Source organism: Scleropages formosus, chromosome 2 (genome assembly GCF_900964775.1).
Source record: "Scleropages formosus chromosome 2, fSclFor1.1, whole genome shotgun sequence".
Taxonomy (NCBI): domain Eukaryota; kingdom Metazoa; phylum Chordata; class Actinopteri; order Osteoglossiformes; family Osteoglossidae; genus Scleropages; species Scleropages formosus.
In genome coordinates, this window is record NC_041807.1 from 41,907,513 (window position 1) to 41,923,323 (window position 15,811).

The window sequence follows — 15,811 nt, forward strand, 5'->3', positions numbered from 1 at the left end:
GACTGACATCCCGTCCTGGGTGTGTCCCCTCCCCCTCCAGCCTCAGCCCCTGTGTTGCCGGGTTAAACACCGACTCCCCATCACCCCACTTAGGACAAGCAGTTTGTCAGTGTGTGTGTTTGTTCTTTCACTGTATGTATTTGTCCTAGTTCAATGTGAAGTTAATAATTATGTGTTGCTCTCCAACATATTAAGTGAAGCTAAAAATGTTAACTAAGAAGAAACCGTTGATTTTCCTGAGCAGTGCTTGCTGAGCTAACAAATCATATTTTCAGTGTGGATTTTCATGAGAATGAACAACTTGGTGCTTTTTTAAATATGCTGCACTAGAGAAACTCTTTGGACATTTATCACATCCAAACGGTTTTTCACAAGTATGAACAACCTGGTGTCGTTTTAAGTCACTTGCATGAGAGAAACTCTTTGGACATTTATCACATCCAAATGGTTTTTCATGAGAATGAACAACCTGGTGCCTTTTTAAGATATCTGCACGGGAGAAACTCTTTGGACATTGATCACATGCAAACGGTTTTTCACGAGAATGAACAACCTGGTGCTTTTTTAAATGTTCTGCACGGGAGAAACTCTTTGGACATTTATCACATCCAAACGGTTTTTCACAAGTATGAACAACTTGGTGTTGCTTTAATTCACTTGCACGAGAGAAATTCTTTGGACATTTATCACATCCAAACCTTTTTTCATGGGAATGAACAACCTGGTGTGATTTTAAGGCACTTTGACAGGAGAAACTCTTTGAACATTCACTGCAAACAAACAATTTTTCACGAGAATGAACAACCTGGTGCTTTTTTAAGTATTCTGCACGGAAGAAACTCTTTGGACATTTATCACATCCAAATGGTTTTTCACTAGAATGAACAACCTGGTGTTTTTTTAAGGCATGCTGATTGAAAAAACTCTTTTCACATTGACAACATTTGTATGATTTCTCACCAGAATGTAAAAGCTGGTGGTATCTTAAGTTGCCACTCTTACTAAAACTCTTTCCACATTGACTACATTTATACGGTTTTTCACCAGAATGAACACGCTGATGCTTTTTTAAGGTACTCCTGTAGCTAAACCTCTTTCCACAAAGATGACACGTGTATGGTTTTTCACCAGAATGAACACGCTGGTGGTTTTTTATGGTACTACTGTTGCTAAACCTCTTTCCACAAAGATGACACTTGTATGGTTTTTCACGAGAATGAACAACCTGGTGCTTTTTCAAGCATCCTGCACGAGAGAAACTCTTTGGACATTTATCACATCTGAATGGTTTTTCACGAGAATGAACAACCTGGTGCTGTTTTAAGCATTCTGCACGAGAGAAACTCTTTATACATTTATCACACCCAAACGGTTTTTCAGAAGAATGAACAACCTGGTGTGCTTTTAAGTTACCTGCACGAGAGAAACTCTTTGGACATTTATCACATCTGAATGGTTTTTCACAAGAATGAACAACCTGGTGTGCTTTTAAGTTACTTACATGAAAGAAACTTTTTGGACATTTATCACATCTGAATGGTTTTACATGAGAATGAACAACCTGGTGTGCTTTTAGGGTACTGTCATTGAAAAACCTCTTTTCACATTGACTACATTCATATGGTTTTTCACCAGAATGAACACGCTGGTGCTTTTTTAAGGTACTTCTGGAGCTAAACCTCTTTCCACAAAGATGACATGTGTATGGTTTTTCACCAGAATGAACAACCTGGTGCTTTTTTAAGTATGCTGCACAAGAGAAACTCTTTGGACATTTATCACATCCAAACGGTTTTTCACGAGAATGAACAACCTGGTGCGCTTTTAGGGCACCTGCACGAGAGAAACTCTTTGGACATTTATCACATCCAAATGGTTTTTCACGAGAATGAACAACCTGGTGTGCTTTTAAAGTACTTTCATAGAAAAAACTCTTTTCACATTGACAACATTTATACCGTTTCTTACCAGAATGAACACGCCGATGCTTTTTTAAGGTACTTACTCGGAAAAAACTCTTTCCATACCGAATACGTTGAAATTTTTCCTTAGAATTCTGGGCTTCAGCAGTAACACTATCATGACATGGCTGTTTACTGGCCTTGTGATTTATGCCACTGGTGCCAGGTCTCATAGATTGTTCCAAAGCACCTTCAGCAGCTGAACTGCTATTTGGCTCAACCAAACTCTTCTGTGAAAGGTCATTTGGTAAAGAATTCTGCTCTGATTTCACTGCATCTGTCTCTTGTTTATGTTGTTCAGTTAATGGAGACAAGCTTAACTGATACCCCTCTATGGCCTTGTACTTCTCTTTTATGCAATATAATGCAGCTCCGTGCATTTCTGTGTTTGAAACAGAGGGCTCCTGTAACAAAGATTTCTGCTCTGCCATAACTTCACCTGTCTGTGATCTACATTGTTTGGCAAACAGACATGTACCAGATTTTAACTGCTCTGAGGGAAAGCAGAGCATCTCTGTGGTGTTGCACAGCTCTCCATCATCACTCTCTTTTTTTAAGTTGAGCAGCACAGACTCCTGTTTAATTTGGTCAACATCCTGGTGCAGCCCTGAGCCCAGCTCTTTGGCAGTGAAGCTCTTTATCTCAGTACAATATTCATGGTGAGAAATGTCCTGCTCAACAGGCTCAGTTTTTATGCACATGTCCATGACTGCTGAAACCTCTGAGTGGAGGGTCATTGCGTTCCCAGAACAGTCCGACTTAGGCAGGAGGCCATGAGGTGCTCCTGAAGATTGTTCACCTCCTGGTTCTGCCATGATGATCTTGTATGTCTCCTGTTGCCTTGGTGCTTCTCCTCTACTGATGGGTTAATACATGCTGGGGGATAGATGAGGAAGGGCAGTTACCATCAGTATCTGCCATATGTACTGAATACACTGGATACTCATGACACAATTTTCAAACTAGCACGTTTTTTGCAGGGAAGCTCTTCTTAATTTTATAACTTTTATAATTATAACTTTATATTCTAATATATTTTTTTATTCCTTATTCACATACTCTGTCTTCTCCTCTGTCTTGTCACTGTCATTCTGTCTGTGCTGTGGAAGTTTCTGTCACCAAGACAAATTCCTTGTATGTGTGAACATACTTGGCAATAAAGCTCATTCTGATTCTGATTAAACAAAGGAGAAGATGTGGGTTTGATGAAAAACTTTCCAATTTCATTTATTCATTTAGCAGGCAATTTGCTCAAAAGAGACATGTATCTCAGAGAAAAATACAGTGAGTGCATTACATCAATGGAAGGAAATGTAGATGGAAATGTACTGCTGTATTTTTCTGCTGAACAAAGACATTCACTCTAAATATTCCAGCAGAAATAATACTAAAATGCAGAATTAACTAAAATTGCTCCAGTCAAATTACCTATCTATATAAAGTGGTAAATAGTTGTAGATAACTCCACAAAGACAACACCTGTAAGCACTACTCCCCCTGCTGGCTCCGTAAGTTGCTATTGAGAATTGGATGCTACCTGAAGCTCTTTATAGTCTTGTTACAGTAACAAAGACAAGTTGTTTCCAAAAGCTCCTTACCTGTTAATACAGCCCCTAGCATGAGAGATGGTCCCCATCACAACATTTTTTGGAATGAATTCCCAGGACTCTCCCTGTGCTTGTGAAGGGAAACTGCGTGCAATCTCCACCCATAGGGGCCGTGATTCGGGAAACAGTGTGTCAGGTGGGACAAGATGAATAATGTTAGTTGTTCCCAGTCAACTGTATTCCTGTTTTGGACAAGTGTCTTTTTATACCCAGGGGCCACCCACTGCAACTCACTAAATGCTGGTGCAAATTTTCAAGGTTCCACAGCCACCCTAAATGTGCCATTGATCGTGACTTTTGAATACCATCCAAGAATCCTTCAAAAATGCCCAGGGTGCTTTTCAAAGAAATGGAGAGAAGAAGGAAGCTTTTAAAAGGACCTGTAGTCCCACTGAAAATAATCTAAAAATATCTTTTGTAACTGATTGAATCATAATTTTCACATTGCCGTTCACTTTAAATCAGACATTAAAGGCCTACAGGACCTCTGAAGGTGTCCTGTGATATCTGGCACCAAGACGTTAGCAGTAGATCCTTGAAGTCCTGTAAGTTGTGAGGTGGGGGCCTCCATGGATCAGACTTGTTTTTGCAGCACATCCCAAAGATGCTCATTCGGATTGAGATCTGGGGAATTTGGAGGCCAAGTCAACACCTTGAACTCTTTGTCATGTTCCTCAAACCATTCCTGAATAATTTTTGCAATGCGGCAGGGTCACTGCCAACAGGGAATACCCTTGCCATGAAGGGATGCACGTGATCTGCAACAATCTTTAAGTAGGTGGTACATATCAAAGCAACATCCACATGAACGCCAGGACCCAAGCTTTCCCAGCAGAACATTGCCCAGAGCATCACACTGCCTCCACCAGCTTGCCTTCTTCCCATAGTGTATCCTGCTGCTATCTCTTCCCCAGGTGAACGACGCACAGGCAGCCGGCCATCCACACGATTTAGAATCAGAATCAGAGTAGTGGCTGAATAAAGGTTGTATCTGGGGATGCTTCTGGAGTTACGATGAGTGAACATTTACACCATAGATGAGCTGGAGAGATCTTGGGTGATGTGGATCTGGAAAAGGTGAATTTTCAGACCCTTCTTGAATACAGACAGAGTTTCCGCAGTTCTGAGTGACAGAGGAAGGTCATTCCACCACAACGGACCCAGAACCGAGAACCTCCGTGCTTTACCTTTCGTGCGCGGGACCACCAAGCGAGCAGAAGTAGACGAGCGAAGGGGCCTGGCTGGGGTGTAGCAGTTGATTAAGCCTTGTAAATAGCTGGGAGTAGTTCGACTGACGCATTTGTACACAGTAACCAGGGTTTTGAATTTAATTCGGGCAGTATGTTAAATGAGTCCTGGTAAGGATGCACATATCCTCACAGAAACGGATATATGATACAGAGTCTGTGAGCTCATCCAGATTGGTAGCAGCAGCCTCAAAAACGCTCCAATCAGTGCATTCGAAGCAGGCTTGTAAGTCCCGCTCTGCTTCGTTAGTCCATCTTTTAACAGTCCTTATTACAGGTTTAGCTGATTTCAGTTTCTGCCTGTAGGTCGGTATAAGATGAACCAGGCAGTGATCAGAGAGCCCCAAAGCTCCCCGTGGGACAGAGTGATATGCATCCTTTATTGTGGTGTAACAGTGGTCCAGTATATTACTGTCTCTGGTAGGACATGTAATGTGTTGTCTATATTTTGGCAGCTCACGGTAGAGATTTGCTTTATTAAAGTCCCCGAGAACGATTACAACAGAGTCCAGGTGTTGTTGCTCTGTGTCTGTGATCTGATCAGCCAGCTGTTGCAGTGCTGCGTTCACACACGCTTGCAGTGGACTGCAAACACTTACAAGAACAAACAAGGAAAACTCCCGCGGCGAGTAGAAAGGCTTACGGTTGATGAAGAGCGCTTCCAGATCGGGACAGCACATCTTCTTCAACGCTGCTACATCTGTACACCACCTTTCATTGATGTAGAAGCATGTCCCACCGCCACACGATTTCCCCGCCGATTCTGCATCGCGATCCGCTCTGAACAGCTGGAAGCCCGTCAGGTGTAACACGCTGTTCGGAACGGCTTCATTCAGCCAAGTTTCCGTGAAACACAGAGCAGCTGAGTTTAACAAGTCCTTATTTTTTTGGGACAGGAGAAGAAGTTCGTCTATTTTGTTGGGTAGGGAGCGGAGATTCGTCAGATGGATACAGCACAGTTCTCAAGCCACGCTGTCGGAGCTTGACTAGCGCGCTGGCTCGCCTTCCATGCTTGCGCGTCTTGGAAAGCTTGAGCAGCGCTGCTGCACCTCGAACTACAATGTCCAGCAAAATGTCAGAATAATTGAAAACCAGTAAAATATTGGGTGGTGTGTACTGCCGAATGTTCATCAGTTCTTCCCTGGTAAAACTGATTGTAGAAATAACATTACTCATCAGACCAGGCCACCTTCTTCCATTTCTCCATGGTCCAGTTCTGACACTCACGTGCCCATTGTAGGCACTTGCGGTGGTGGACAGGAGTCAACATGGGCACTCTGACCAGTCTGCAGCTACACAGTCCCATACACAGCAAGCTGTGATGCACTGTGTTCTGACACCCTTCTATCATGGCCAGCATTAAGGTTTTCAGCTTTTAGTGCTACAGTAGCTCTTCTGGGGGATCGGACCAGATGGGTTAGCCTTCGCTCCCTACACGCACCAGTGAGCTTTGAGCACCCATGATCCTGTCGCCGGTTCACCAGTTTTCCTTCCTTGGACCACTTTTGGTAGGTACTGACCACTGCACACCAGGAACACCCCACAAGACCCACTGTTTTGGAGATGCTCTGACCCAGTTGTCTAGCCATCACAATTTGGCCCTTGTCAAAGGCACTCGGAGCCTTACGCTTTCCCATTTTTCCTGCTTCCGACACATCAAATTCAATAATCGACTGTTCACTTGCTGCCGAATACATCCCACCCCTTGAAAGGTGCCATCGTACCGAGTTAATCAATGGTATTCACTTCACCTGTCAGTGGTTTTAATGCTTTGGCTGATCATGTATATTTATTATATAATAATAAAAAGAGCTCTTACCCAGGCCTATGTATTCTGTCTCTGTTTTCCACCCCACAAGAGCCTTCCTTTCAAACAACAGTGTATGCAAAGTCAGAGACACATAAAAAAGTATATAAATACAAGATTACTTTGATGCAAAGAAACAGATCTTCAAAAGTCTGGTTAAAACTATTACAAATCATTTAAATGTTCCATTATTACATTACATACAAGCCTTCCATATAAAATGCAATCCAAATAAAATTCTGCAAACCATTAAAAGGTAAAATTACAGAAGGGAAAATAAAACTACGATCTTGTATTTTATGTGACCTTACTGATCAATACATCAAATGTGCATTATATTTTGCATTGGAGGTGCGTCGCTGCTGTTCGTGGTGTTTCTGGTAAGTGTAGTTGTTTTGCTACCGCTTTTCCCACTGCGCATTCGTGTCGTGCAGCTGTGCAGGTTGATAGATACAATCAGTTGTGTGTCTGTGTAGCGTTGCATGGCACTGTAATTATTTTGTTTGTTAAGTAGTATTTAGTGGTTTGTTAAGACGACTGTTCTCCAGATCATTTCTGTGTCCTGTAGCGGGAGTGGGTGTGACTCCGTGAGTTTGATTAATCGCGTCTGGTTGGTTGGTTGTTTTGGTCACCATTGTTGGTGTAGTTTCGGTTTTGATTAGGAAGTCAGCTGATAGGCAGTACCCCGGTTTAAATAGCAGCTGGTGACCCGTAGCGGCAGCGGTTGCAGCAGCCTCTTGGTGTGAAGACTCGGGGTGCAAAGACAAGGGAGTCTACCTGCGGGAGTCCACTGTTACAGTTGTCCTCAAGGGAACATGCGTCCAACATGTCGGGCATCAAAGTCTTCTACGGGAAGCGAGCTGTGCGATTTCAGCACCGCCGGAGACCTGGGCGCTCTCGCTGCTACAGCAATCTGGTTTATCCTCACATGTCAAACCTTCCATCTTGCTTTACTTTCTCCATGGAATTCTGGAACTGCCAATCTGCTGTGAGAAAGGCTGACTTCATACCAGCCTACGCCTCCTATCTCTCACTGGACCTCCTGACCCTAACCAAAACCTGGATCACCCCAGACAGCTCAGCCACACCTGCAACACTCTCTACTAACTACTCCTTCTCTCACACCTCTTGTTCCTCTGGTAGAGGTGGAGACACAGGCCTGCTCATCTCTCCTCGGTGGGAATAGTCTGTTCTCTCTCTTCACCTGCATGATCTGTCTTCTTTTGAATGGCATGCTGTCTCTATCACTGCCCCAGTCACTCTTGTTGTGGTTGTCCTTTATCGCTCTCCTGGCCCTCTTGGTCACTTCCTGGATAACCTTGACACCTTGTTGAGCTCTCTGTCAGGGGACAACTCTCCGCTGATTCTCCTGGGTGACTTCAACCTGCATGCCGATGACATTCATGCAAGCGGCCTTCTGTTGCTCCTACAGTCCTTTGATTTCTCCCTGTCTCAATCCCCTGCTACTCACAAAGCGGGCAACTGTCTTGACCTTGTATTTTCCCCCAGCTGTGGCTGTCCCATTCTCTCTGTCACTCCGCTGCATGTCTCTGACCACTTCTTCATTTCCTTTCAACCCTCCCTCGCCAGTAACTCCTCGTCTCTTCCTGCACCCATTGTTACCTTTTGCCGTAACTTAAAATCTCTCTCATCTTCCTGCTTTACCTCTGCTACTCTGGCCGCTCTCCCTTCTGCTCCACAATTCTCAGATCTATCTACAGATGATGCCACTAACACTTTCCTCTCTGCCCTGTCTTCCACCCTTGACTCTCTCTGCCCTCTGTCTTCTAGACCAGCACACCCCATTGCTACCCCATAGCTGTCTGATACATTACGTGCTGACAGGACCAAATTGTGGGTGGCAGAGCGAAGATGGCGTAAATCCAAAATTCCATCGGACCTGGATGCTTACCAGTCACTCTTAGTTGCTTTTCAGTCTGCTGTCTCTTCAGCTAAAACCACCTTCTTCCACAACAAAATACAGTCTGCATCCGAAAAACCACACAGTCTCTTTGCCACCTTCTCATCCCTTCTGTGTCCCCCGCCACCTCCTCCCCCCTCTCCTCTCACTGCTGAAGACTTTGCTTTGTTTTTCAGAGACAAAGTCAAAGCGATCACTGATAAATTCTCACCATCACCCTGCCCGGTTCGTGCTGGACCTCCCTGCAAAGCTATCCTCTCCAACTTCAAGCCGCTCTCCGAATCTGAAGTCGCTGACCTCCTGATATTGCGCAGAGCCACCACCTGCTCGCTTGATCTGATTCCGTCCTCACTCCTTCAGAACATTTCCCCACAACTCTCCTCCTTCATCTCGTCTATCTACTTTTGCTGAGATGTACGTCGCTTTGGACAAAAGCGTCTGCTAAACGAATAAATGTAAATGTCTAGTCCCTGAACCTGTCATTGATAGTGCTGCTGCCATACACATGCCTTTCTCTGAGTGTTGTCCTTTGCAACATGCACACACACATTAGCTGAAGCTGCTTGTCCCAAGTGGGGTCACGGCGAACCGGAGCCTAACCCGGCAACACAGGGTGCAAGGCCAGAGGGGGAGGGGACACACCCAGGACAGGATGCCAGTCTGTCACAGGGCACCCCAAGCGGGACTCGAACCCCAAACCTGCCAGAGAGCAGGATCCGGACAAACCCACTATGCCATCGCACCCCCCAACCGTTGTAACATGTCATATCTCTGTTAATGTATTCTTAAGTACACAAAGACAAAACTGAAAAAGTAATACACAACAAAGGTCTTAACAACATAAGAGTAAAATAAGGGTTAAAGCTGAACAGACCATGTTGGGGCCCAAGGTTGAAGGTGTTTAACCTGTACTGTTGATCACACCTACAGCTATGAGAAACACAACTGCAGACTGAACAACCGAACAACAGCTGAACTGCTCAACAACACAACTGCTGATTCTCTGTCCAGCTTTAAAAATGGTCTTGAAGCTCACCTTTTCCAGAGTCACTTTGCCCATGACCTCTTAAGTTCATGTAATGTGTAAATGTTCAAGCACTATAACTTTAAGATCATGGCTGGATAAACCTTTACCATCTCCAAAGAAAAAAAAAAATATTAGGAGGGTGATGGGGAATCGGAGATATTCTGATAAAGTTTTATGCAGGTACTCATGTGATGAACATTGGTTCATATGGTGGAAAGAAAAACTAACCGCACTTAAGAATCACACGTCTGCTTTGAAGTTTCTCTTTCTGTTAATGTAATCTCACATTGTGTTTTCCATGAGATGTAAGTCGCTTTACAGAAAAGCGTCTGCTAAATGAATATATGCAAATTTACTATATCATGGTTCGATGAAGTGTGACGTTACAGCAATCGCATGATCTCAGAATGAGATACTTGCCACCACTTGTGTCGTCACTGATGGAGTGCGCAAAGTAAATATATATATATATATATATATATTATAATATATATTATTATATATATCTCAATATTCGTTATTTGCATATGTATTTTTATTTTAATACACAGAAATTTTGTGGAATGTCCAACAGGTATGTGGAAACATTTGTAAAAACGTTAATGAATCAGTATTAAGTTTTTTTCCCACTTAGAAGAGTGGAAAACATTTTGGACTCCTTTGAGTTGTATGTGATGTACAGTGTAGCTGCCTTTCATCACATTGCTTTGTCACTTATGTTTGTTGAACTGGTGTTGGTAGAAAATATAAGAACATTGACATCACATCAAAGCAGTGATACTACCCTGAAAAATTTAATATTTCTCAGTATTTTCACCAGAGCCCAGTGCAATGTAACTTGTTATTACTGTAACTGGTCACACTGAGACATTGTGTTCATTCGCTGCACTGTCTTACGGTGTTGATTGTGGTGATAGTTGTAGATGTGATAGTAGTGTTGTGTTTGTGATAGTTGTAGGTGTGCAGCTCACAAACACCCGTGATCGACTCACCTCTTCGGCCTCTGCCTGCCCGCTGCCCTCACCTGAAACGCGCTGCTGTGGATACGAGTCCCGCTGCGGACTGTAAAGAAATGGAGGAGGAGGAGGAGGCGTCGTCAGGAAAAAATTAAGAGGTGGGAGAGGAGCTCTGTGCATATTGTAGTCTGTCTTTAGAGTCGTACTGGTAAATATTTATATACATTGTTAAGAAATCAATTGGTGTAATTAAGAATTAAAGTTTAAATACACAAAATATTGTGTCGTACTGGTATATATAACCCCAATTCCAAAAAAAGATGGGACAGTGTAGAAAATGCTAATAAAAACAAAAAGGACTGATTTGTAAATTTACTTTGACTTGTATTCAAACAAAAACAGTATGAAGACATGGTATTTCATTTACATTTATTTAGCAGATGCTTTTCTCCAAAGCGACTCCCAGTTAGTTAACTCTATGTAGTGTTAATATAAGCCCACACACCTTATTCACTGCGGTGACTTACACTGCTAGATACACTACTTACACTGGGTCACTCATGATTTCATGTTTTACACATCAACTGCATTATTTTTTTGATGATATACATTTATTCCAAGGTTGATGTCTGTAACACATTAAAAAAATTTGGGAGAGTTGAGTGTTTACCACTCTGAAAGAGATTTCTTTAGAGATTTGAGACCCTTCTTGAATGTCAAGAGGGATTCAGCAGTTCTCAGTAATTACATTTACATTTATTTATTTTTTATTTATCAAGACACTGTTTTCTCCAGCGACGTACAACTCACAGAAAACAGACCTCATTACATCACATAGATTTCATAGATTTGGATACAGACACGTGATTGTAAGTATAGTGAATTTGTCACATACAAAACATATTGCAACACCTTGCAGTATTATTTGTTGTTTAATTGTAAATAGTTTGTTGTCACGTTTGAAACGGTTTGTGTTTTATTCTATTCTTTACCTGAGGACGGGAGTTCAGAGAATGCGTGTGACGTAAGAGGTATGCGAGTGCGCATGTGTGAGAGCGAATGGAGGGACTGGGAGAGAAGCTGTGTGGAAGTTGCAAGTGCGCATGTGTGAGAGCGAATGGAGAAACTGGGAGAGGAGCTGTGTGGAAGTTGCAAGTGCGCATGTGTGAGAGCGAATGGAGAAACTGGGAGAGAAGCTGTGTGGAAGTTGCAAGTGCGCATGTGTGAGAGCGAATGGAGAAACTGGGAGAGGAGCTGTGTGGAAGTTGCAAGTGGGCACGTGATCTATTAGACTGCTTTTTAAGAAGTGTTCATGTCACCGGCTGCGGAAGAGACAGCAGCCCCTCTTACTGATTAGCACCTTAATCCCCAGACAGTTTGGAACCATCCCGGTTCTGTGCCTGTGCTCATGACTCGGATCATTACGGGTTTGGTGTCCGAAGCCCGGATTCACCGCGACTTCACGTCGGAAGAAAAACAAAAAGTATTCGATAATTCACGGACAAAAATAAGCCTATCACAAGGTGAAACTACAATTTAATGAGCCAAGTGACAGTGAAATGTACATACCAGAACCGGCAAGATTCGTGTTTTCGCGCCACCGCAAGGGCGCCAGGTCGCTACAGACACGTCATATCCGGGTCGCGGAAAACAAGCAAAGATGGCAGCGCCCTGTGCTCCAGACCAGCTACCATAGAGACGCCTAAGTTTTCGAGCAGTTGATTTTGGAAGTCGTTTCTTGCTCCGTTCGAACTTCTAGCTGCTGCAGCTTATTGCACAGAAAAAGAACAAAGCTCAGGAGTTGCCTTTAACGTTGAGCTTGTTTCCTGCTGCTGAGCCCAGGAGAGGGGTGTTGTTGTGTTTACTCATACACAGAGTTTTTTTCTGTTTGGCATTTAATATTAACACCGATTTTTTACGACATGTGTTTTCAGTTCTCTCCTCTAAATCTGTCCCCTTACTGAGTCAGTTACTCCTTAGGTGTCCTCCTTGTACCTACCATTCACTACTGCCATCTACAGGCAATACCAGAAACAACAACTAATCACCATAGGTGTGACTTTGGGACTGTGGTTGAGATAGTACATAGAGAGGTGCTTTGGGGAATTTACCCTACGAGACTCCCTACACTCTGAGTTGAAACACCACATCAGGCAGCCCAGTGAGTCTCTCCAAACACTGACGTATGTCATAGAGAGCCTATGAAGATGTCCTTAAATGTCCGTGCCACCTAACATTGAAAGGGAGCTGGCCCAGGACCTGTTTATTTATTTAGCAGATGCTTCTCTCCAAAGTGACTTCCAGCAAACTACATAGTGTTATCAGCCCACACACCTTGTTCACCAAGTTGACTTACGCTGCTAGATAACACTACTTACACTGGGTCGCTCATCCGTACATCAGTGGAACACACACACTATGGGGGAACCTGAACAGCATGTCTTTGGACTGTGAGAGGACACCAGAGCACCCAGAGGAACCCCACATAGACACGAGGAGAACATGCAAACTCCACACGGACTGAGCAGGGATTGAACCCACATCCTCTTGGACCACCCAGGCACTGTGAAAAAACAGTGTTACTTGCTGTGCCACCGGAGTGTTTCTCCAAGCACTCACGCCTGATCAGCTCTGCCTGCATGTACAACTTGCTCACCTGTTGTCATTGGGAGAAGCACTGGAACTGGCAGTAGATAGAGATTTGAAATTTCTCCATACATCATTTCTGACAATTAAAATCTTTATTCAATAAAGAAATCCTAAAAAATGTCACGTGAATGATAAAATCGGAAATAAAACAACATTTATGGATGACGTGACAACCATTACGGCTACACCTCCTTGTATGCATCGTTTGTTGTCTAAGCTCAACAATAACTTGAAGTGGGCTAAACCGAAGGTTAAGCCAAGTAAATCGAGTACTCTCGATTGTTGGTGGGAAAGTGGTACAGGAGAACCTTTTCATCTATGAGGAAGTAATTCCTTCTATTTTGGAGAAGCCAGTTAAGAGTTTGGGTAGATGGTATAGTTCCGTGTTAAGTGATAAGGAGCAGGTTGTGGTACTAAAGGGGGTAGTTGTGGAAGGCATAAAGAGAACTGATGTGTCCCTCCTCCCTGGGAAGTTAAAGTTGTGGTGTCTGCATTTCGGGCTCTTGCCACATATAAAGTGGCCAGTTATGGTATATGAATTTTCTGTCCGGGAGGTGGAGAAGCTTGAGTGGGTTATTAGTACGGCGATAAAAAGATGGCTGGGAGTGCCATGCCGTTTAAGTAGTGTAGCGTTATATGGTAAGGGCATGTTGGAGCTGCTGGTATCAACTTTGGTGGAGGAGTAGAACATTTACATTAATTCATTTAGGAGATGCTTTTGTCCAAAGCGACGTACATCTCAGCAAAAGTACAATTTATGCGTTACATTTAGAGGAAGAGACAGCTGCAGACACGAAAGTCTCAAGTAAACCTAGTTTGTTACCTTCCACTTGCTGCAGCGAGGTTCATCGTTCGAGTAGGTGCATAAAACACAGGCTAGACAAATCCTGATCCCCTCCAACCAATTTTTTTTTTTTTTTTTTTAAATATTCTAAGATACACAAATAAGCAAGTAGAATGCCAGAGTATTGGCTGAATAAAGGTTGTATCAAGGAATGCTCATGAAGTTACGATGCATGAATAATTACACTGAGCTGGAGAGATCTTGGGCAAAGTCGATCCGGAAAAGGTGCGTTTTCAGACCCTTCTTGAATATAGACAAAGTTTCCGCAGTTCTCAGTGACAGGGGAAGGTCATTCCACTACAACAGAGCCAGAATCGAGAACCTCCCTGCTTTACCTTTCGTGCGCAGGGCCACCAAGCAAGCTGAAGTAGACGAACGAAGGGGTCTGACTGGGGTGAAGAAGTTGATTAAGTCTTATAAATAACTGGGAGCAGTTCTAATGATGCATTTGTAGACAGCAGCCAGGGTCTTGAATTTGATTCTGGCAGCTATAGGAAAGCCAGTGGAGAGAAATGAGTAGCGGAGATACATGGGAGCGCTTTGGCAAATCAAACACAACTCGTGTAGCAGCATTCTGTAGAAGCTGCAGAGATTTGATGGCAGTGGCAGGAAGGCCACACAGAAGAGAGTTGCAGTAGTCCAGATGGGAAGTCACCATGTCCATGGCCTGGACAAGTAAGTACAAGTGTGCAAAGGTGGGTTTGGAGCTCACTCTAGCGGAGTCAAAAGACAAGATTGTGAGAAAGGTGGCCTCATCAGTGAGGACAGGTAGGGGGTGGAACCCCAGAGATGCAGTCCAGAGCAAAAGGGGCATTGATGTTTTTGGACGTGCTTTGGAACGCGCAGAGAGGGAAAGCAAGGTTTGGCTCTGGCTATTTGCAGCAGTTGTGGCGTGCTGACCCGGAGGCAGACAGACGGCGGTTGGTTGTTGAGCAGGTCTGAGGGTAGGAAGAGGAGGTGAGGTGTGCAAAGGCGGTTGCATTGGTGAAGCAGGGTCAGTGGGTGAACTGGAAAGGTGTGGAGAGGAGAAAGTTGTGCTGGCAAGATGTGTGGGCGAAGGAGGCGAGTCACCTTAATTTTATTATTGGAGCGACTTATGATGTGCTACCAACACCACAGAATGTTAAGCATTGCGCAGGTGGTGATGGTTCTTGTAAGTTGTGTAGTGGTGTAGCAACACTGAAGCACATTTTGTCAGGGTGTAAGGTTAATTTGGGGCAGGGGCATTATACTTAACGCCATAATCAAGTTCTTAGATGTTTAGCAGGTGTGTTTGAGAGTAAGCGGAAAGTTGTGAATTCTCTGCCTATTGGCAGTTTAGCTAGTTTAGGTTTTGTGCGGGCAGGAGAAAGTAGCACTATGTAAGGGCAAACGTGCCCTCGCAGGTGGGGTAATGTATGGGACTGGAAGCTGTTAGCTGATTTGGGCAAGCAGCTCCAAGGTTCCGCAGGTCATTGCTGTTACTTCACTGCATTCAGATGTGGTGTTATATTCGGAGGGTGAGCGTACTGTGTAGAGTTAATAGTGCTGTTTGAGGATGCCACTGGGAAGGCATACAAGATGAAACTGTTAAAGTATGCTGATCTGGTAGCAGAGGCAAGGTACTGTGGTTGGCGGGCTCATGTGAGTCCAATAAAGGTTTGTGTTAAAGGGTTTGTAGCTAAATCAGCTACAGCATTGTTGGGGGAGTTTGATGTTAAGGTGGCAGTGAAGGAGCTGTCTGAAGCAGCTGAGAAAACAAGTCAGTGGTTGAAAAGAGAGTAGGGTAGTTGGGGTTTACAGGCTGGAAGGA

General features: G+C 43.8%; 1 protein-coding gene across 6 annotated transcripts in view; it reads right to left on the minus strand.

Moving 5' to 3' along the window:
• Nucleotides 1-15,811, minus strand: part of LOC108923270 (oocyte zinc finger protein XlCOF6-like) — a 64,318-nt gene that overhangs the window by 19,116 nt on the left and 29,391 nt on the right. For 3 of the 6 annotated variants that reach the window (XM_029259191.1, XM_029259185.1, XM_029259195.1), the window contains exons 3-4: nt 10,563-10,632; nt 66-2,837 (exon numbers count right to left, since the gene is read on the minus strand). In XM_029259191.1, the coding sequence (XP_029115024.1) occupies nt 272-2,776 (2,505 nt within the window). In that variant the 5' untranslated portion in view covers nt 2,777-2,837; nt 10,563-10,632 and the 3' untranslated portion in view covers nt 66-271. Of the gene's footprint in view, nt 1-65; nt 2,838-3,559; nt 3,797-10,562; nt 10,633-12,095; nt 12,124-15,811 lie in introns of those variants that run through there. The other 3 variants (XM_029259199.1, XM_029259209.1, XM_029259207.1) reach the window with 3 other exon arrangements.